Genomic DNA, 23692 nt, shown 5'->3' on the forward strand with positions numbered 1-23692 from the left:
TGATGTCATTTACAAAATAGCCTCCAATACCCCACTCAACAAATTGGATGCAGTCTATCACAGTGCCGTCCATTTTGTCACCAAAGCCCCATTGCGACCTGTACGCTCTCGTTGGCTGGCCCTCACTTCATACTCGTCGCCAAACCCACTGGCTCCATGTCATCTACAAGACCCTGCTAGGTAAAGTCCCCCCTTATCTCAGCTCGCTGGTCACCATAGCATCACCCACCTGTAGCACGCGTTCCAGCAGGTATATCTCTCTGGTCACCCCTAAAACCAATTCTTTCTTTGGCCTCCTCTCCTTCCAGTTCTCTGCTGCCAATGACTGGAACGAACTACAAAAATCTCTGAAACTGGAAACACTTGTCTCCCTCACTACTTTTAAGCACCAACTGTCAGAGCAGCTCACAGATTACTGCACCTGTACATAGCCCACCTATAATTTAGCCCAAACAACTACCTCTTTCCCTACTGAATTTATTTTATTTATTTATTTATTTATTTTGCTCCTTTGCACCCCATTTTTTTTATTTCTACTTTGCACACTATTCCACTGCAAATCTACCATTCCAGTGTTTTACTTGCTATATTGTATTTATTTTGCCACCATGGCCTTTTTTTGCCTTTACCTCCCTTATCTCACCTCATTTGCTCACATCATATATAGACTTGTTTCTACTGTATTACTGACTGTATGTTTGTTTTACTCCATGTGTAACTCTGTGTCGTTGTATGTGTCGAACTGCTTTGCTTTATCTTGGCCAGGTCGCAATTGTAAATGAGAACTTGTTCTCAACTTGCCTACCTGGTTAAATAAAGGTGAAATAAAATAAATAAATACAATTTGAATGATGTTAATATTGTAAATCTCCAAAGTAAGTTTGGCCACATGTACACTGTTGCGTCATGCCAATAAAGCAAATAGACAAAAAGAGAGAGTGTCATGTGTAGAGAGAATTCCCATTAGATGGCAACAAGGACAGAAGGTACCAGAAGGAACACAACACACAACAGGCTTTCCTCCTATAGTGGAACATAGTGCAGCAGCAGCAGAGGCAGCAATGTGCCATTATTAAACTCCCTGTCTTAGCAACCTTTTTATAGTAGCCTTCCAATCCTATCAGCTCTATCGTTTCCTGTCCTACACAGGCACCTCTTCCCCACGGACCCCACTCTTCGGGACCCTCACATACACACTTACACACAGAAAACACACACACGCACACACACACACAAGCACGCTCCCGGGGACCCAAACACACAGCAGGGTTTAAAAGCAGGAACCAGGTTACCAAGATGTACCACCCACACCTACACCTGTGTTCTGAGATAAATAACTGCGAGAAACCAGTAAATTATAATGAATCATTTATATTAAATCATATCAAATCAAATTTATTTATATAGCCCTTCGTACATCAGCTGATGTCTCAAAGTGCTGTACAGAAACCCAGCCTAAAACCCCAAACAGCAAGCAATGCAGGTGTAGAAGCACGGTGGCTAGGAAAAACTCCCTAGAAAGGCCAAAACCTAGGAAGAAACCTAGAGAGGAACCAGGCTATGTGGGGTGGCCAGTCCTCTTCTGGCTGTGCCGGGTGGAGATTATAACAGAACATGGCCAAGATGTTCAAATGTTCATAAATGACCAGCATGATCGAATAATAATAAGGCAGTTGAAACTGGAGCAGCAGCACGGTCAGGTGGACTGGGGACAGCAAGGAGTCATCATGTCAGGTAGTCCTGGGGCATAGTCCTAGGTCTCAGGTCAGTTGAAACTGGACCAGCAGCACGGCCAGGTGGACTGGGGACAACAAGGAGTCATCATGTCAGGTAGTCCTGGGGCATGGTCCTAGGGCTCAGGTCCTCCGAAAGAGAGAATTAGAGAGAGCATACTTAAATTCACACAGGACACCGAATAGGACAGGAGAAGTACTCCAGATATAACAAACTGACCCTAGCCCCCCCGACACATAAACTACTGTAGCATAAATACTGGAGGCTGAGACAGGAGGGGTCAGGAGACACTGTGGCCCCATCCGAGGACACCCCCGGACAGGGCCAAACAGGAAGGATATAACCCCACCCACTTTGCCAAAGCACAGCCCCCACACCACTAGAGGGATATCTTCAACCACCAACTTACCATCCTGAGACAAGGCTGAGTATAGCCCACAAAGACCTTCGCCACGGCACAACCCAAGGGGGGGGGGGGGGGGGGGGGGGGGGGGGGGGGCGCCAACCCAGACAGGATGACCACATCAGTGAATCAACCCACTCAGGTGACGCACCCCCTCCATGGACGGCATGAGAGAGCCCCAGTAAGCCAGTGACCCAGCCCCTGTAATAGGGTTAGAGGCAGAGAATCCCAGTGGAAAGAGGGGAACCGGCCAGGCAGAGACAGCAAGGGCGGTTCGTTGCTCCAGAGCCTGGGCCAGACTACACTCAATCATATGACCCACTGAAGAGATGAGTCTTCAGTAAAGACTTAAAGGTTGAGACCGAGTTTGCGTCTCTGACATGGGTAGGCAGACCGTTCCATAAAAAATTGAGCTCTATAGGAGAAAGCCCTGCCTCCAGCTGTTTGCTTAGAAATTCTAGGGACAATTAGGAGGCCTGTGTCTTGTGACCGTAGCGTACGTGTAGGTTTGTACGGCAGGACCAAATCAGAGAGATAGGTAGGAGCAAGCCCATGTAATGCTTTGTAGGTTAGCAATAAAACCTTGATATCGGCTCTTGCTTTGACAGGAAGCCAGTGTAGAGAGGCTAGCACTGGAGTAATATGATCCAATTTTTTTGGTTCTAGTCAGGATTCTAGCAGCCGTATTTAGCACTAATTGAAGTTTATTTAGTGCTTTATCCGGGTAGCCGGAAAGTAGAGCATTGCAGTAGTCTAACCTAGAAGTGAAAAAAGCATGGATTAATTTTTCTGCATCATTTTTGGACAGAATGTTTCTGATTTTTGCAATGTTACGTAGATGGAAAAAAGCTGTCCTTGAAATGGTCTTGATATGTTCTTCAAAAGAGAGATCAGGGTCCAGAGTAACGCCGAGGTCCTTCACAGTTTTATTTGAGACGACTGTACAACCATTAAGATTAATTGTCAGATTCAACAGAAGATCTCTTTGTTTCTTGGGACCTAGAACAAGCATCTCTGTTTTGTCCGAGTTTAAAAGTAGAAAGTTTGCAGCCATCCACTCACTTCCTTATGTCTGAAACACATGCTTCTAGCAAGGGCAATTTTGGGGCTTCACCATGTTTCATTGAAATGTACAGCTGTGTGTCATCCGCATAGCAGTGAAAGTTAACATTATGTTTTCGAATAACATCCCCAAGAGGTAAAATATATAGTGAAAACAATAGTGGTCCTAAAACGGAACCTTGAGGAACACCGAAATTTACAGTTGATTTGTCAGAGGACAAACCATTCACAGAGACAAACTGATATCTTTCCGACAGATAAGATCTAAACCAGGCCAGAACTTGTCCGTGTAGACCAATTTGGGTTTCCAATCTCTCCAAAAGAATGTGGTGATCGATGGTATCAAAAGCAGCACTAAGGTCTAGGAGCACGAGGACAGATGCAGAGCCTCGGTCCGATGCCATTAAAATGTCATTTACCACCTTCACAAGTGCCGTCTCAGTGCTATGATGGGGTCTAAAACCAGACTGAAGCATTTCGTATACATTTTTTGTCTTCAGGAAGGCAGTGAGTTGCTCGCAACAGCCTTTTCTAACATTTTTGAGAGGAATGGAAGATTCGATATAGGCTGATAGTTTTTTATATTTTCTAGGTCAAGGTTTGGCTTCTTCAAGAGAGTTTTATTACTGCCACTTTTAGTGAGTTTGGTACACATCCGGTGGATAGAGAGCTGTTTATTATGTTCAACATATTAACACCGTGAAGTGAAATAGAACTGCTACAGGATATGCAAGGTCTGATTTTGCCTTCTCTACTGTATTCTGTGCTCCGCTATATGTATGATTACTCATGAACGCTCAGTGTGTCCCAAGGATGGTGCCGATAGAGATGGCAGCTTCGCTTCTAGTCCTCAGCAAACTGTGCAGTATTTTTTTTTTTATGTATTATTTCTTACATTGTTAGCCCAGAAAACCTTAAGTGTTATAACATACAGCCGGGAAGAACTATTGGATATCAGAGAGACTTCAACTTACCAGCACAACCAGCATTACGACCAGGAATATGACTTTCCCAAAGGGGATCCTTTGTCTGTACCTCCCAGGGCATTTGAACTGATTCCAGAGCCCGACCCAAAACAACGCCACCCGAGGAGAGGCTGCTGGAGCGGTCTTCTAGTGAGGCTTTGGAAGCAGAGAGAACAGTCTATGACTGTGGTGGCTGGAGTCTTTGACAATTTTTAGGGCTTTCCTCTGACATCGCCTGGTATAGAGGTCTTGGATGGCAGGAAGCTTGGCCCCAGTGATGTACTGGGCCATTCGTTCTACCCTCGGTAGTGCCTTGCGGTCGGAGGCCAAGCAGTTGCCATACCAAGCAGTGATGCAACGAGTCAGGATGCTCTCGAGGGTGCAGCTGTAGAACCTTTTGAGGATCTGAGGACCCATGCCAAATCTTTTCGGTCTCCTGAGGGGGAATAGCTTTTGTCGTGCCCGCTTCACGACTGTCATGGTATGCTTGGACCATGTTAGTTTGTTGGTGATGTGGACACCAAGGAACTTGAAGCTCTCAACCTGCTCCACTGCAGCCCCATTGGTGAGAATGGGGCTGCTCGGTCCTCTTTTTCCTGTAGTCCACAATCATCTCCTTTGTCTTAATCACGTTGAGGGAGAGGTTGTTGTCCTGGCAACACATGGCCAGGTCTCTGACCTCCTCCCTATAGGCTGTCTCATTGTTGTCGGTGATCAGGCCTACCACTGTTGTGTCAACGGCAAATTTAATGATGGTGTTGGGGTCGTTTCTGGTCGTGCAGTCATGAGTGAACAGGGAGTACAGGAGGGAGTTGAGTCATTCCGCTACCCAAGAATAGTAAGCCCCCTTTACTGGCTCAAATAGCCGACCAATCAGCCTGTTACCAACCCTTAGTAAACTTCTGGAAAAAATTGTGTTTGACCAGATACAATGCTTTTTCACAGTAAACAAATTGACAACAGAATTTCAGCATGCTTATAGGGAAGGACACTCAACAAGCACAGCACTTACACAAATGACTGATGATTGGCTGAGAGAAATTGATGATAAAATGATTGTGGGGGCTGTCTTGTTAGACTTCAGTGCAGCTTTTGACATTATCGATCATACTCTGCTGCTGGAAAAACGTATGTGTTATGGCTTTACACCCCTTGCTATAATATGGATAAAGAGTTATTTGTCTAACAGAACACAGAGGGTGTTCTTTAATGGAAGCCTCTCAAATATAATCCAGTTAGAATCAGGAATTCCCCAGGGTAGCTGTTTAGGCCCCTTGCTTTTTTTCAATTTTGACTAACGACATGCCACTGACTTTGGGTAAAGCCAGAGTGTCTATGTATGCGGATGACTCAACACTATACACGTCAGCTACTACAGCGACTGAAATGACTGCAACACTCAACAAAAAGCTGCAGTTAGTGTCAGAGTGGGTGGCGAGGAATAAGTTAGCCCTAAATATTTCTAAAACTAAACACATTGTATTTGGAACAAAACTCTCACTAAACCCTAAACCTCAGCTAAATATTGTAATAAATAATGTGGAAATTGAGCAAGTTGAGGTGACTAAACTGCTTGGAGTAACCCTAGATTGTAAACTGTCATGGTCAAAACATATTGATGCAGTAGTAGCTAAGATGGGGAGAAGTCTGTCTATAATAAAGCGATGCTTTGCCTTTTTAACAACACTATCAACAAGGCAGGTCCTACAGGCCCTAGTTTTGTCACACCTTGACTTGTGTTCAGTCGTGTGGTCAGGTGCCACAAAAAAGGACTTAGGAAAATTGCAATTGGCTCAGAACAGGTTAGCACGGCTGGCCCTTGGATGTACACAGAGAGCTAATATTAATAATATGCATGTCAATCTCTCCTGGCTCAAAGTGGAGGAGAGATTGACTTCATCGCTACTTGTATTTATGAGAGGTACTGACATGTTGAATGCACCGAGCTGTCTGTTTAAACTACTGTCACACAGCTCGGACACCCATCCATACCCCACAATACATGCCACAAGAGGTCTCTTCACAGTCCCCAAGTCCAGAAGAGACTATGGGAGGCACACAGTACTACATAGAGCCATGACTACATGGAACTCTATTCCACATCAAGTAACTGACACAAACAGTAAAAATAGATTTTAAAAAACAGATAAAAAAAAAACACCTTATGGAACAGCAGGGACTGTGAAGCAACACAAATATTGGCACAGACACATGCATACACACACACACACAAACACACACCCATGCACGCACGCACGCACGCATGCACACACACACACACACACACACACACACACACATGCACGCACGTACGCACACACACACGCACTATACATATACACGGCTTTAGTACTGTAGATTAGATATGTAGTAGTGGTGGAGTAGGGGCCTGAGGGCACACAGTGGGTTGTGAAATCTGTGAATGTATTGTAATGGTTTTAAAATTGTATAAACTGCCTTAATTTTGCTGGACCCCAGGAAGAGTAATAAATACTAATCCAAAATACAATTTCATCTTGAGCTCTTTCCCGAACACTTCTTTATGTACCTTACCACTGTAGCTTGTCATCATTGACCCCTGACTTACTCTCGAAAGATATTGTCACCATAGTCTATTTGTAAAGACGGAGAAATCAGTTCAGAGTCGTACAGTCTGCGACTCACTGCCTGTTTTATTAGGATAATACATTTCTATTCCTTGCGGCCCTTCCATCACCCCTTCTGGTCCTTCCTGCCCAGCATATATATATATACACACACACACACACACACACACACACACACACACACACACACACACACACACACACACACACACACACACACACACACACACACACACACACACACACAAACAGATGTAGAGCTTGATGTTAAAAAACTTCTCTGCTCCGGGAGCATTTAATCCAAACACCAGATTTCAAGCTGAAAGAAGTAGAGAATGGAGAGAAGGAGGAGAAGATAAATAGATGAAGATAAACAGATAGGGTCATTATTCACATCTGCCGTGACACTATGGCAACAGTGTGCTCTGTCTCTTATTGGTCATAGATAAGGCGGCCTGGCTGGCCATCATTTCTCCTCCTGGGAGACTGAGCCGGGCAAAATGATTATGAGACCGTTGTCAAGGCCTTCGCTGTCAATCACTTCCTAACAACCACTCTTATTGCGATGTTTTGGCTCTTATCTCCTCACTAGTTTTTTAACATCAAGCTCTACATCTGTCTGTGTGTGTGTGTGTGTGTGTGTGTGTGTGTGTGTGTGTGTGAGTGTGTGTGTGTGTGTGTGTGTGTGTGTGTGTGTGTGTGTGTGTGTGAGAGAGAGAGAGAGAGAGAGAGAGAGAGAGAGAGAGAGAGAGAGAGAGAGAGAGAGAGAGAGAGAGAAAGAGATGGCTGGGTTGCCCATTTGTTAACTAGTCCTTTTGTAAGACTGCATGTGATACAGGTGGGTAATACTACAGATACATTGGCAAATTGTGAGGGTGAGTTAAGTTGTTGTCTAGTAGCCTAATATACTGATGAGTTGTAGGCCATAGAGTAGCAGTGTATCCTAATATACTGATGATTTGTAGGTAGGGCCGGCCCTGGACCCTCTGCCGCCCTAGGCGAGATAAATAAATAATAATGGACAGGAAAATAGGCATTCTTACCATATTTCTTAGTGTCCTACCAGAGTTTCTTGTTTGCAACGCTGTTTGCAAATAATTACATCTTAGACATCCTTATGAATCTAAGCATGGCACTTTCAAAAGTTACCTTTTCACCCAGACAGAGCAGAAAAATGTAAGCTTCAACTGCTGGCTACTCGTCCATTGCATAACCCAACAACAGAAGTGTTTCCCTAAAGGCTGCCTGGGTTTAACCAAACATCTTCTCTTTTCAGAAATTGAAATCCTCAATTGATAGGGACAGAATAACAAAGTACTTTTTTTTCCTCCTCGAATATTATAGGCTGCAGCTCAGCTTCAGAATGTCATAGAGAGGAATCAATCTATCAAACCAATCTATCCCCATATGCATCGGAGTCATGTCTTTCTCGGGCACTTTAGAGCTTGTTTTTACCATTAGGCATCAACGAGTTAAGCATTGTTATAGAATGCTTGATATAATCTGGATACGTTTCATGTATTTATTTCAAAATATAAAGCAAACAATGGATATCCTTTTTGCCCTTTTCTTTAACAAAGGGTATGTGATGCCATCACTCAATTCAATCCCTGGTTTTAACCAAAAACACCAACCCTTTCCAGATACGGAGGTATTTAATCAGTGCATGCGACAGTATTGTATTTGGCTATACCGAAATCTATGAATAGCATAATTGTGTCTGTCAAACAGGTAAGCTTTCCACTTATTTTTTGGAATAGGAAGAAATAGGCTCCAATTATATATGTAATTCTATGATTAGGCCCATAGAAAATGTCATGTACTGTCATGTTGTGTCTTGTTTCTGTCCTTTCCCTTCACCCTGTCTCCCTCTGCTGGTCGTTGTTAGGTTACCTTTTCTCCCCCTCTTTTCCCCAGCTGTGCCTTGTCTCCTCCTAACTACCTCGTCACCCCTTTTCCCACCTGTTCCCTTTTTCCCTCTGATTAGGTCTCTATATCTCTCTCTGTTCCTGCTCCTGTCCTTGTCGGATTCTTGTTTGTGTTGTTCATGCCTGAACCAGACTATCGTCATGTTTACTGCAACCTTGTCCTGTCCTGTCGGAACCTGCCGGTCCATCTGAGCCTACGTTTTGTTTTGTTATTAAAGAAGCTCTGTTTACGTTAATTCGCTTTTGGGTCCTCATTCACGCACCGTAACAGAAAATGTTGGTGCACACGTGCACATATCTTACTAGGCAGAAGGGAATATTTGACTTTAACCCCTGCATTGGAGAGTTACAATGTTGCTATCACTATGCACCAAACTGCCTATAGTAGGAAATCGAGTGTCTTATTCATAATATGCCTCCTGTTATCACACATGGCACAATCCCATAATTGTTACAATAAAGATAACAATTTTATATAACATTTTTAACACATATTTTTGTATTCCCGTAGAACTGTAAAAAATAGTAAGATCATTTGAGCTTCCGGAAGAAGTGCTTTCATAAATACATGGCAGGCCTCGTTTGGCTGGAGCAGTGTAAAATAAGCTTTATTTCAATGACCCACCCTTAACGAATTTTGTTTATTTACATATTGAATTTGATTGTCCAACATCAGTTTCAGCATTTATTTATTTAGTCTCTGCCTAAAGCCGCTTTCCTCTTCTGTGGTGCTGCATTGCAGTCAGTGATGTTTTCTCTCGGTAGCTGTCCATGGTCCTGAAATCAAATCATCTGATAGAGACAGAGAGAGATAGAGGGGAGAGAGAGATTAGGATGTAGTCTATTTAAATTTTAAAAATACAATGTAAACAGGTGATAGATAATTGAATAATCTCTCATTATTGAGTACTCGTTCATGATTCCATCAAAGATTCCCAAAATTTCCACAAACTTCAGAAAGTTCCCATTATTTGGCTCATTCAGCCTGTCGGTGGTCCCACATAACGCAATGTTCTGGGTGGCCATTACGCGTATCAGGGCTATGAGCCTCTGCAGCACCTGCTGCCAGTTGAGAGTCTCTCCGTCAATAGCCCGTTAGGCTTGGGACAAGAGAGTTTGCTTGGACACGAGCTTGATCTCCAGCTTCTTCCACCTCTGGAAACTAACTTGGTGGTCATGCAAATTCTCATGTGAGCTGAGGAGGTGGCACAGATTCTTCCAGTCCCTGCTTCCATCCCTGACCAGCGCAGATTTGCAATACTGTTAAAAATGTTTGCAGCAAAAACAGAAGACTGCATTGATAGGAAAGACAAGCAATGGTCTCTCCACTCTCTCCCTGTTCGTCATCCTCCTATTGTAACTTTCGATGCCCCTCATCTCTTGGGAAATTCCCGTCTTTATCCTGATGTGGCCCAGCCTGCACTAACATATCCCGTAAAGATCCATTCATATATTGTGGCCACTCACCGGGATCTATTTTTTTGTTGTTGTCTGGAAGTCGGATTTAGCAGCAGCAGCACCACCACTGTCAACGGGAACGAGGAGTGACCAATCTGAGCCCGGGTCCAAGAAAGTAGGGTCTTTGCCGGCATTGTTTGGAGGTGTGGCTAGGCCTAGTGCAACCACTTGTCCTTTTCCAGCCAGAGAGCTGTCATCATCGGTGGAAGTGCATGGCTCGGACTCCTCCGGTTTGCCCTCTTTGCTGCTAGAATCAGCGAACGGGGGGTCATTGTTCTCGCGCAAATTAATGGCCTGTCCTCGGAGGCTTGTCATGCTCCACACCGGCTGATGGACATTGCTGCACGCTGATACATTTCAGCAGTGAATTTCTTTGATTTAGAGATTGTGTCTCTTTTCTCATTCGTTTTTAAAAAATATTCGCTTCCTGATAGTTTTTGTCTTTTAGATATGGTAGCAAATTGTTTCAAATCTCTATTGCTTACTTTTAGCAAAGATTATATCCATTATTAGTAACTAGCTAACGTTAACAGGCTAGGTTAAGCTACTGCCTTAATCACTAATCCTCTTTGTCACTGTCACGCCTGCTCCCGCTCTTCCCCCCTGGTGCTTGAGGGTGCCAGGCTCCCCAGCATTGTGCACTCCTGCCACCATCATTACGCACGCCTGCCTTCCCCCCATCACGCACATCAGCGATTATTGGACTCACCTGGACTCAATCACCTCTTTCATTACCTTCCCTATATATGTCTGGTTCCTCGCTCTGTTCCGTGCTTTAGCGTGAATTGTCACTTGTCTTAGTCTACCCGTGTGCTGACGCTGTTCCTGTTCTGTTACCTGTCTGTTCCTGGTTAAATATTGATCCCGTCCCTGCTTCTCATCTCCGGCATTGGTCCTTACAGTCACACACAAACATAAAAAACCAATGCAATCATTTCATTGGCAGATTCATTTGTATTAATGTTTCACAATTAAATAATCCCATATAAACACACACATCACCATAGGATAGTGGGAGTGAACTTCGGGAGAAGTGGGAATGAAATGGGGGCGGGAACTGCACCAACGCTATGAGCTGGTGGCTGGGGTGCCACTGGTGGTGTAGTAGTCGATCAGGGGCGCCTGAGGGCTGCAGCCAATTGTCAAAATGCCGCCCCAAATTCAAGTGCCGCTATAGGCCTAATGGAAGGGCCAGCCCTGGTTGTAGGCCATAGAGTAGCAGTATATCCTAATATACTGATGAGTTGTAAGCTATAGAGTAGCAGTATTTCATTATATACAGTTAAGCTAACTTGCGCTAATGTGATTAGCATGAGGTTGTAAGTAACAAGAACATTTCCCAGGGCATAGACATATCTGATATGGGGAGAAAGCTTAAATTATTGTTAATCTAACAACACTGTCCAATTTACAGTAGCTATTTCAGTGAAAGCATAACATGCTAGTGTTTGAGGAGAGTGCACAGTTATGAACTTGAAAATGTATCAATAAACCAATTAGGCACATTTTGTCAGACTTGATACAACTTTTTTAACAGAAATCTAAATTATGTCTGGGCTGTAATAATACATTATGGCCTTTCTCTTGCATTTCAAAGATGATGAAAAAATAATAATATATATTTATAAAAATATGTTTTTTTCTTTGTATTATCATTTACCAGATCTAATGTGTTATATTCTCCTACATTCATTTCACATTTCCACAAACATCTAAGTGTTTCCTTTCAAATGGTATCAAGAATATGCATATCCTTGCTTCAGGTCCTGAGCTACAGGCAGTTAGATTTGGGTATGTCATTTTAGGCGATAATTGGAAAAAAAGGGTCAGATCCTTAAGATGACTAAAATGTCAACTTTGTAAGTGTGTGACATGTGGAAGACAATGGGCTCTTTTAGAACTGTCATACTGGACTAGCCTCAATGAGCCTGTGGCTAACTTTCAAGTAACATTCCATACACACGCACGCACACACACCAACGCACAATGTATACACAAACAGATAAACAAACACAGGCACAGACATGTTTCACACATGCTCTGGAGAGATGGATTATCTGCAGTGATACTCCAGTAAACCCCAGGTTAAAGCACTGCTGTTGTTGGATAACATCAAGGTCAGATTAACAGTTACCTTGGGATCTATCATGGGCATTATCATTGGAATTCATTTGAATTTGAATACAGTTGGAATCGTTTTGAACAAAGCTACCGCTACGTAGGCTTGTTTGTTCTAAAATATACACTCTCAGTGTTTTTAAAATAATTTTTAAAAATTATTTATGACAAAAAACACAAGGAAGGGGTAACATTAAAGTATGTGTTTGTATTCAACCTTTTAGATAGAGCGAATAAAACAGTTATGAAATGTATAATTTTAAATTTTAACCTTTATTTAACTTGGCAAGTCAATTAAGAACAAATTCTTATTTACAATGACGGCCTACACAGGCCAAACCCGGACGACTCTGGACCAGTTGGGACTCCCAACCACAGCCGGTTGTGATACAGCCTGGATTCGAACCAGCGTGTCTGTAGTGACGCTTAAAGCATTGAGATGCTGTGCCTTAGACCGCTGCGCCACTCGGGAGCCAAAATAAATTTGGAAATAGGATTTTTCTGCGACTTTTCAGGCTCTCAAAGATATTTCCATCCATTGTTGGACCTTTTTATATTTTGGTTGAAATGTCAGATTGTTGTTGCCATTCTGCTAGCTAAGCATTATCTCACTCTAACGCTCATTCATAGCGAGGAGGCAATTGTAGTCAGATAAGTGGGTCATGAATTAATAACTGTTCCAAGTCAGTCCCTCTTCATTAGGCTGAACTCCTACCCAAACACACAAAAACATGCGTAAGCTTTTTTATTGTGGGGTGGTTGATTGGAACCAGGAACCTTGTCTTCAAGATTACGCATTTTTATAATGCATTCAGAGTTTTTTTTTAATACTACTCTTCTCAATTTGTCCTCAATAAATTTAAATCTAGGTATGTGTCAGATGTGCAGATCTGTTCAGAATAACACACGACAGCAAAAAACAAATGTGCAAATCACATTAGACAATAAAGTTGTATGTTGTTTGTTTTCCCATTCATGGGGCTCACAGAGCCTCTGTTTGTCCTCCTCTTCTCCTCTTCTTGTATTTTAATGTTTAAGGACTCTTGGAAGATTAGTCCCAATGGGGACTAAAAGAAATCCAAATAAAATCAAATCTCCTGACATCTCCACTGATACTTGCTCACATATTGTACTTTAAGTGACACTTTGTATGAAGGCGTCTGCTAAATAGCGTATATCATTGACACTGATAATGTCTTTGATAATGACCCTGAGTCTCAAATGGCACCCTATGAGCCCTTGTAAAAAGTAGTGCACTATATAGGGAATAGGGTTTCATTTGGGACGCATTCATTCTCTTTGTCGCAAATTGTCCACAATGATAACCTCTCTCTCTCTCTCTCTCTCTCTCTCTCTCTCTCTCTCTCTCTCTCTCTCTCTCTCTCTCCCTCCCTCCCTCCCTCCCTCCCTCCCTCCTCCAGATCCTAGCCATCATCTCTATCCTTTTCATTGTCCTCTCCACCATCGCCCTGTCCCTCAACACCCTGCCTGAGCTGCAGGACACAGATGAGTTTGGCCATGCCTCAGACAACCCCCAGCTGGCCCACGTAGAGGCCATCTGTATAGCCTGGTTCACTATGGAGTACCTCCTCCGCTTCCTCTCATCCCCCACCAAATGGAAGTTCATCAAAGGTGAACACTTCTGTTTTTAATGTACATTTAAGATGTGCTACCTTTAGTGTCTGTCTGTGTGTCCACTGTTGTGTATTTATTGGTGTTTTATATTTTAGCTGGTGCAAACAAATTTCCCTGAGGATGAATAAAGTACTATCTTATCTTTAAGGTCCCCTGAACGTGATCGACCTGCTGGCCATCCTTCCTTATTACATCACAATCTTTCTGACAGAGTCCAACAAAAGTGTTCTACAGTTCCAGAACGTCCGGAGGGTGGTTCAGATCTTCCGGATAATGCGCATCCTGAGAATTCTGAAGCTGGCACGTCACTCCACGGGGCTACAGTCTCTAGGTTTCACCCTGAAGAGGAGTTACAACGAGCTGGGTCTACTCATCCTCTTCCTGGCCATGGGCATCATGATCTTCTCCAGCCTAGTCTTCTTTGCCGAGAAGGACGAGGATGACACCAAGTTCAAAAGCATCCCTGCCTCCTTCTGGTGGGCCACCATTACTATGACCACGGTGGGCTACGGGGACATTTACCCTAAGACTTTGCTTGGGAAGATTGTGGGGGGTCTCTGTTGCATTGCAGGGGTGCTGGTGATAGCCTTGCCCATCCCCATCATCGTCAACAACTTCTCTGAGTTCTACAAGGAGCAGAAACGTCAAGAGAAAGCTGTGAAGCGTCGGGAGGCACTGGAGAGGGCGAAACGCAATGGGAGCATTGTCTCCATGAACATGAAGGAGGCATTTGCCCGCAGCGCTGAGCTGATGAACGTGGTGGTGGAGAAGAGCGAGAGGCTGCTGACGCAAGACAACCACCTCTCACCCAGCCACTGGAAGTGGACTCCAAAGCGGGCTGCCAACGCCTCAGAGACCAGCTCGGCCCACTCCTTCAACCCTGTGGAGTCCCAGATGGGTTCCCCCAGCAAGGCCAGGGCCTCCAGTCCTCAGGGGCTCAATGCTCAGAAGCTGGAGGAGATGTATTACCAGATGGCCAAGACCCAGTCACAGCCCAACCTCAACGCCAAAGACAACAGCTCCAGGGCTGGCAGACAGAGGGATGAGATTGAGCTGGGGGCCATCCCTGGAGGTCCAGGGGACCCTATGCTAGGGGGTCAAGAGGGCGTGGGGGACATGAAGAGCCTGTCTAGTATTGACAGCTACATCAGCTGTGCTGCAGACTTCCAGGAGAATCCACGTGGTGTCTACCCCCTAAGTCCAGCCTCCGGCCTGGCCCTCCTTGCCCAGGAGACCAGCCGCTTCTCCCGTATCAGCCCAGCTACGGCCCTCTCTGGGTGGGTCAGCACCAACCCTGGCCTCCAGACCACCCTGGAGCATGAGTTTTTTTCTGCTGCAAAAAACGCAGTCTCGGACAACACTCACAAGTTCAACAAACCTTTGAAAGGTGGCAGCCACTCCTACAAGGTGAAGTACCAGAGCAGTGGAGGGGAGTCGGGGCCAGGACCAGGTCGGTTGCCCAGCAACGGTGATCCTCTCTCAGGCATCTCCATCCTGTCTGACCGCTCCCTGCTCAGCCAGGAGACGTCCATCTACACCACGGCCAGTAGCAGGACCCCACCCAAGTCTCCGGACAGCTCCACCCTGACCACGGCCCCGACCTCCACCCCGGCTGTCTTCACCTTCCATGACTCCTCCATCAGTAAGTACATTGACGCTGATACAGATGACGACGAGCACCTGAGGGACATGTCGGATGCCACAAGCCCCTCAGAGTGCCTGCTCGCCGGCTCCAGTGCCCCCAAATGCAGCCGGAACATCAACAGTGGCTACAACCATAGAGGCATCAACCACCTGGCATCAAGCACCACCCAGCGAATGCTGGGGCAGAACTGCCTGTTCCCCAGCCTGGATGGGGGGACGCGGGGGAGCGAGGGCCACATGGAGAACAATGTGGTGCCGGAGCTGCCCCGCAGGCCCAAAGGGGACAGAGGAAAGTCTAGTACCATTGACCAGAGCCTCTGAGCTGCAGAGGGACATCCAGGGACATCCAGAGAGACACGGACTAGCCGTGTGAGGAAGGCGGAGAAAGAGAAAGTGATAGAGAGATAGAAAGAGAGAGAAAGAATGGGAAGGAAAGAGAGACACACTGTGCCAAGTCCCTTTACAAACTAACAGAAAGGGCCAGGAAATGAGAGAGATTCAGGGCAGAGTTTGGGCTGTGGTGTGGTGTTGAATACTCTGGGAAAAGACTTGTAGAATATATCGAGAACACCACTCTCCCTCCCTATTAGCCACAGTACACTAGCTACCACAAAACTGGGCAGAGCACTCCCAGGGACCCATCTGAGCAGGGGCCCCACAGGGAGATGTGGGAGTAGGTCAAAGGTCAAAGCAGAGCATACTGGGATGGGAAATGGTCTGTTGGTTGGGGCTGTGGTGGTTCAGGTCAATGCATTGGCTCTGGGGTAGGGGGAAAGAGGTGAGGCAGAATGGATGAAGGGGGGAACTGGGAGGCGGGGAAGAGCAAGGAGAGATTCATGTTGTGAGCATAGGGATAGAAAGACAATCATCCCCTATATTCTCCTACAGTTCTACCTATCTCAGGTGACCACTGTCCCATTCATGCCTGAGCCCCAGCCCAGCTCACACTGTAGTAGGGATTCCAGAAGAGGAGTTACGGTAGACTCCAATAAGCTACTTACTAGTGCCCCCCCAGCCCTAAACCTGGCCTTAGTCATGTGTGTGTGTGTGTGTGTGTGTGTGTGTGCGTGCGTGCGTGCGTGCGTGCGTGCGTGTTTAAAGGATAATTCATGTATCCACATTTTGAGATTGTCTTACCTGATTCATTTATTTTTATATAGATAAAGGAGGTTACCTATATGAGTCTTGGGTTTACTAGTCTGTTGTGTCATGACCATATCTGTTTGAGTATTTCTGTATTGGATATTTCTTCTTGTCAGACAGTTATTGGAGATACAATCCAGACTTGTTTTAGGGGAAACCAGTCTGTGAGTCTTGTTCTTCTTGGTACAGTTTGTTTATCTCATGGTGAGAGTAGAGTACCAGATATGATCTTCCATTTCTGTCTGTGAATATGTCTTGATTGTCTGTTGTTTTGTGTTACACTGAGTTTGAGTCAGAGGGGAATGGTTGAAAGAATCTGTACATTTTGGTATGAAAGTGAGGAATCATAATCATCCCTGAAGATTTGTGCACCAAGCACACATTTAGGAGAGCTCTGCTCCAAGGCATTCATGTGCCGAACAGCCTGCCTCTTCCTCCTAGTCATACCACCAAGAGACAAGGGTTCAAAAGAATCGCTTCAGACGAAATGCTGAGATGTGCAAAAGAAAAATAACCTGTTTATTTTTGTGGTATTTTATAAAGAATGTGGTGAATGGATTTATGAATTTATATTTCCAAATCCAAGCAAACATTTAGGATATATGCTCATATTAAAACAGTGTGAAACATTGATACACAGCTGTCCCAACATGCATCATCATCATTTTCCTTTGAACAACATAAAGAGACTGAGTGTTGAGAGAGAGGGTGGAGGGGACTGAGTGTTGAGAGAGATGGTGGAGGGGACTGAGTGTTGAGAGAGAGGCTGGAGGGGACTGAGTGTTGAGAGAAAGGGTGGAGGGGACTGAGTGTTGAGAGAGATGGTGGAGGGGACTGAGTGTTGAGAGAGAGGGTGGAGGGGACTGAGTGTTGAGAGAGAGGGTGGAGGGGACTGAGTGTTGAGAGAGAGGGTGGAGGGGACTGAGTGCTGAGAGAGAGGGTGGAGGGGTCTGAGTGTTGAGAGAGAGGGTGGAGGGGACTGTGTGTTGAGAGAGAGGGTGGAGGGGACTGAGTGTTGAGAGAGAGGGTGGAGGGGACTGAGTGTTGAGAGAAAGGGTGGAGGGGACTGAGTGTTGAGAGAGAGGGTGGAGGGGACTGAGTGTTGAGCGAGAGGGTGGAGGGGACTGAGCGTTGAGAGAAAGGGTGGAGGGGACTGAGTGTTGAGAGAGAGGGTGGAGGGTACTGAGTGCTGAGAGAGATGGTGGAGGGGACTGAGTGTTGAGAGAGAGGGTGGGGGGACTGAGTGTTGAGAGGGGGGGGGGGGGGGGGGGACTGAGAGTGAGATCCTACATGCGGTACTCCTTAGGTTTGCCGTACAAGCCATAAATTCATCCAGAATGCTATCTGAACAGCATATTAATTCATAAAGGGAAGAGTTTACGTAACCAAACCTGGTTATAGGTTTGGATTGAATAGCAAGTCTAGAGTTATTTGAGTGCGTCTGCATTCATTCACACAGACATTCATACATTGAAGGCCAGCTGATACACAGGTCTTATATGGCAGACATCTTCACGATAGCTCCAGCCCAGTTTCCATAGTAACAGGCTCTCTCCTGGCAAGGCTGATACCAGGGCTGCGTAGCTCTGCTAATTTGGGTGGGTAGTCTGATTGTATCAAAATGCATGCATTCTCATCCGTTTATACAGTTTGAAAACTCTCAAACATACTGTAGTTAGTACACAGGTATGTAGTTAGATAAATATCCCTCATGGAGCCACAGCTCCCCTGCATTGCTCTGTAATTCAGATACAGGCATATTGCAATCCTAGTTTTGAATATATCCATGATAATCCTATCTGAATAATAGACATCACAGTGCATACTGTAGATATCGTATAAAATCATAGACAGATCCACAACACTGTCCACTTACACGTCCATGTGTTTGTCCTTTGCTCTCTTTCGCTCTGAGAAAAGGAGAGAATTCTGCATCCCCAGAGTCACATGTATTACTCCTGTCCCTGTCTGAGCTGGATCCGAGCGAGTGGAGCTGAGGTGTGAAAGGAATAGCAATGACTGCGGAAGGGGCAGAACCTCTGAAAAAGTGTGTGTGTTGATCATTTCTAAAGGGACTGCTGCTCAGCCAAGCAGAGAGCTAGTGATTAGAGCTGTGGTTACTGCTTAGTGGAGGAAGTTGAGCTGCTTCCAGTGTGTGTGTGTGCATATGTTCGTATTGGACAAGATAGTTATGATCTATGTCGGTTTCAGCCCTACAGACTGCACCTGTTATCATCAACAGTGATTAGTGTTACAGTAAGACCATTTGACTATATACTGAGCACTGCTTTTTCACTGGCTATAGTTTTTCTCTCTGCCTGTAGAGCTCTTCAAGGCAATCTCTACCTTCACATAAGGTAGAGATTGCCTCGTTCATAGTCTATTTAATGACAGTAGATCACGGCCTATTTAATGCTTAGGCCTGTCCAGTCACAGTGGTGTGCATGCGTGTATGTATATGTTAGTGAGTGAGTGAGTGAGTGAGTGAGAGAGAAAGAGAGAGAGAGAAAGAAAGAGAGAGAGAGAAAGAAAGAGAAAGAAAGAGGAGATATATTACTAGACTTCTACTTTGTTTGACAATGTTAACATGAATGACTTTAGCTGTAGGGTGGACATACAATGTCACAGGTTTATTTTCATTGTGTTCACAATGCATTTCAAATCCTCCTTCAAATCCTTCCTTTGACTGCCACGGTGGTCGAATTAGCTGTCATCTGTAGAGCGCTGGCTTCTCGTGCTCGGTTCTGGTTTTGAGCATTGAGATAGGTGTTCATGTCCCCTATGTTTGACATTACCATACATCAATTTATGCTTTCACTGTAAGAATATATTGTGAGGGTCAGGGACCGCTTTGTCATGGAAACTCTCTCTTTAAAGAATGATGACAATCAAATCCTCATGAATAGACATGAAATAAATTGTAGCATTGTGAAGAGAAGATCCAAAAGAGAGTCATAGGATGGACAGAATGACTGGATCCCGTCATGGACAGACATTCAGACACATACAGGTCAAGCATCTACTTATAGCCTTTATATATTTCTGTTTTGGTAGGAGGGATGACTCTGGAAAATATTCTGACAAGGTCAAATTTCTTTACTAGTATACTGTGACCGCTGAGTGGTATGTTTTAAAAAACTATTTTCTACATCAGTCCTCTCTTCCATCTCCAAGTCACCCAACATCCAAATGTCCTGTAGTACAGTGTTTCCCAACCCTGGCACTCCTTTAGCTTCTACTGTGTTCCTGTACAAGAGGATTTCTGGTGTCAACGGATTTGTAAATGTTTTGGTAAAATGAAAAAGCATCATCAAGTGGCTTCTTTTATTTCTCTTGTTTTTTTTAGAAGCTATGAAAAATGTACAATTAGGAATTAGCCAAATGCAATTGAAATGTGTTAGATTTCAGGGTTGGGGTCCATTTGAAATGCTTTGGTGAATTAGAAATCAATTAAATAATTGAATTAGAAATTTGTAGAGAATATTATGGAATAAGATGGAATTGATTCCAACCTTGCCGAATCCACCAGTCATTGTAACATACACAAATTCCAGGGAAATTGTGTATGTTAAACCTCTTCTTCTACTGTTTGTAGGTCTCTAGGCTACTGTTTGTAGGTCTCTAGGCTACTGTTTGTAGGTCTCTAGGCTACTGTTTGTAAGTCTCTAGGCTACTGTTAGTTTTGTAATGTTTCTACCTGTTGTCTTTCCTATGCTGTAAGTTGTTTCTGTATAAATGTTCTGTTGTTCTATCAATGCATGTTGTAACTTTGGAGCTGTGACTGGCTGTGAAACACACACACAACTCCGGTTTACCTGTCCTGTAAAAAGTGTCTCAATGTCCCAAGATCTTTCTTTACATTCCGCTTAGATGACTGACAGTTAAATAAAATCAAATTCATTAATGTATTGTATTCCAAGCATGTATTCCAGGCATTATTGAAGGCTTTAAGTGATACAAAGACAAATTGAACTGACAGTTACATACTCTTAGGAAAGAAGCAGATCTACAATAGCATGTTTCAGAAGGAATATTCTGTCCAACCAGAGAACAAAATTACCCAAAACACCCATATAAACAAGACTTATATGTTGGCAGAGGTTTCATACCAATTTTTATGGGAGATACTGGTACAGTCTGGTCCATATGCATGTACACACTGTCTGAGCGGCATTCTGATTATGCCCGATCCCTGTGCTGTCCTGTGTCTGCATGTCCATGAAGAGGAGGTAGACAGTAACCCAGGGTTATATAAAGAGGATTCTGTCCAGGGTTACATAAAAAGGAATCTATCCAGGGTTATATAAAGAGGAAGCTGTCCAGGGTTAAATAAATAGGAAGCTGTCCAGGATTATCTGAAGAGGAGGTTGACCAGGATTCTATGAAGAGGAATCTACCCAGGATTATCTGAAGAGGAGGTTGTCCAGGATTATCTGAGGAGGAAGCTGTCCAGGATTATATGAAGAGGGAGCTGTCCAGGATTATATGAAGAGGGAGCTGTCCAGGATTATCTGAAGAGGGAGCTGTCCAGGATTATCTGAAGAGGGAGCTGTCCAGGATTATCTGAAGAGGGAGCTGTCCAGGATTATCTGAAGAGGGAGCTGTCCAGGATTATCTGAAGAGGGAGCTGTCCAGGGTTATATGAAGAGGGAGCAGTCCAGGATTATCTGAAGAGGGAGCTGTCCAGGATTATCTGAAGAGGGAGCTGTCCAGGATTATCTGAAGAGGAAGCTGTCCAGGGTTATATGAAGAGGAAGCTGTCCTGGGTTATATGAAGAGGAAGCTGTCCAGGGTTATATGAAGAGGAAGCTGTCCAGGGTTATATGAAGAGGAAGCTGTCCAGGGTTAAATAAATAGGAAGCTGTCCAGGGTTATATGAAGAGGAGGTTGCCCGGGTTATATGAAGAATGAAGAGGAAGTCCAGGATTATATGAAGAGGAAGCTGTCCAGGGTTATATGAAGAGGAAGCTGTCCAGGGTTATATGAAGAGGAAGCTGTCCAGGGATATATGAAGAGGAAGCTGTCCAGGGTTATATGAAGAGGAAGCTGTCCAGGGTTATATGAAGAGGAAGCTGTCCAGGGTTATATGAAGAGGAAGCTGTCCAGGGTTATATGAAGAGGAAGCTGTCCAGGGTTATATGAAGAGGAAGCTGTGTACGGTGGGACAGGAGCAGGAGTCTAGTCTCCCAACACGTCTCCACACACCATGACACCTGGGGTTCCCCACTGCCTGCCACTGAGAGAGGGGGGAGGGAGAGAGAGATAAAATCTGAGAGAGAAGGGGGGGGGGGGGAGTTGGAGAGAGAGAGAGAAACTGCTGTTTACTAGACAGTTTTTATCAGGCACTTGACTAGACTAAGCCTGCCACCTAGTGGCTGAAATCTGACTCTCCAAACAAGAAACACAATATTGGGTTAGTATGTAAACATGATTTTAATATTTACTACATATCTATAGACTCTCCTCTCCTTGTGTGCCCAGCCTGTCTTACCTCTCCTCCTCCTCACCGTCTCCAGTGCAGTGTCTCTGCCCGGCAGCGAGGGCAGGAGGCTGGCACTCCACACACACCTGGAGGCCCTCCTTCAGGTACTGCATCCAGCGGGTGTGTGGCCCCACACTACGCTGGCACCAAGGGGTCAGGGAGGTCAGCTGGAACTGCACACAGTGCCTGGATATGCATACACACACACAAACACACAGGCACGCATGCATAAACAAAAGCATATATAGACGTCACATTCACATTTTTTATTTAACCTTTATTTAGCTAGGCAAGTCAGTTAAGAACACATTCTTATTTACAATGACGGCCTAGGAACAGTGGGTTAACTGCCTTGTTCAGGGGCAGAACGACAGGTTTTTAACTTGTCAGCTCAGGGATTTCATCTGGCAACCTTTCTGGCCCAACGCTCTAACCACTAGGCTACCTGCCGCACATAAACACGGGTTGGATATCATATTTCTCTGAAGATAACAGGAATACCATGGAAGAACACAAACACATAAACTGGGCCTCTCACCCTGTGACATCATCATCATTGTTAACAGGAATGCCTCTCTTCTTCCTGGCGTTGCCATAGCCACCGGTAGTGATGAGAGCCGGTACTGCAAAGACAACAACATCCATAATAACAACATCATGACAACAACAACAGATTTAGTTCCCCCCCACACGCAATATGTTTTTTTATTTAGACTATACTTAACCAGGTAGTATCATAGAGGTCAGAAGACTTCTTTCCCAAGGGAGACCTGGGAAGGTAACCTTTATTTGAAGACAGAGGAATATTTGACATAGACAATATGCCATTAACGGCATATGGGTAAGGTCCTAACCAAAGCTAGATGCAACCTAAGGCTATATGTTTGGCTGTGGTACTTACCCAGTGATTTACTGCACTGCCGGTGGTGGTCTCAGTACTCTGCACAGCCGGCATGCTCCTCTACGTGTGGACAGGGTTCCCCCTCCTGCAGGACTTGCCTGCTCCTCATCCGAACTGTGGCCCTGCATGGCTCAGCACAGCCAGGCCATGCACTCCACTCACTCACCACACAGGACACCGCTAGGAAGGAGGACAGGACTGGGTGAGGACATATCAGGGAGGAAATGAAAGCAAATACAAGCATGACTCTATGGTTGTGTCCTCTACCATGTTTGCTACTGAAAAAGCATGTCGTCAAAGTGAGACAGATTAAGTATATTGGTATACAGTACATCTATAAGCAATACATATATGAATTACAAACAAATCATATGTCTGACACAGAAATGAATAAACCCACTTCCAGGAGAAACTCAATTACCTTTGCCCCAAACTGGGTTTTAAAATCACTGTATGTATCCAGTGATGTTAAAAACAGATAACAGGCTAGTGTTGTGTTGTGTTGTTGAAATTGACACAATTTGGGCAACATATAATTTGTCAAACTTCTTACCTGGGCAGGCGAGTTCCTAATTATGACAGCAGTCCAGGGTAGAGGTACAAGCCTGGTCGC

General features: G+C 44.7%; 2 protein-coding genes across 2 annotated transcripts in view; one reads left to right on the top strand and one right to left on the bottom strand.

The window, feature by feature from the left end:
- LOC110528337 (potassium voltage-gated channel subfamily B member 1-like) overlaps positions 1-17549 on the top strand; it is a 77300-nt gene extending 59751 nt beyond the window's left edge. Inside the window, exons 3-4 of the mRNA XM_021610333.2 lie at positions 13696-13906; positions 14058-17549. Of these exons, the coding sequence (XP_021466008.1) occupies positions 13696-13906; positions 14058-15874 (2028 nt within the window). The 3' untranslated portion in view covers positions 15875-17549. The remainder of the gene's footprint in view (positions 1-13695; positions 13907-14057) is intronic.
- Positions 17550-22016: 4467 nt separating this feature from the next.
- Positions 22017-22916, bottom strand: LOC110527140 (somatomedin-B and thrombospondin type-1 domain-containing protein-like). The gene is made up of 2 exons (XM_021608287.2): positions 22717-22916; positions 22017-22364 (listed from the first exon to the last, which is right to left on the bottom strand). The coding sequence occupies exons 1-2, from the start codon at positions 22821-22823 to the stop codon at positions 22184-22186; spliced, it is 288 nt and encodes a 95-aa protein (XP_021463962.2). The 5' UTR covers positions 22824-22916; the 3' UTR covers positions 22017-22183.
- Positions 22917-23692: the final 776 nt, after the last annotated feature.

The sequence above is a fragment of the Oncorhynchus mykiss genome, chromosome 7 (genome assembly GCF_013265735.2).
Source record: "Oncorhynchus mykiss isolate Arlee chromosome 7, USDA_OmykA_1.1, whole genome shotgun sequence".
Classification (NCBI taxonomy): Eukaryota; Metazoa; Chordata; class Actinopteri; order Salmoniformes; family Salmonidae; genus Oncorhynchus; species Oncorhynchus mykiss.

Coding starts and splice junctions, on each gene's coding strand:
- LOC110527140 (XM_021608287.2), bottom strand. CDS start 22,823: ATGGATGTTGTTGTCTTTGCAGTACCGGCTCTCATCACTACCGGTGGC. Junction 22,365..22,716: donor AATGATGATGATGTCACAGG/GTGAGAGGCCCA, acceptor ATGCATATCCAG/GCACTGTGTGCAGTTCCAGC.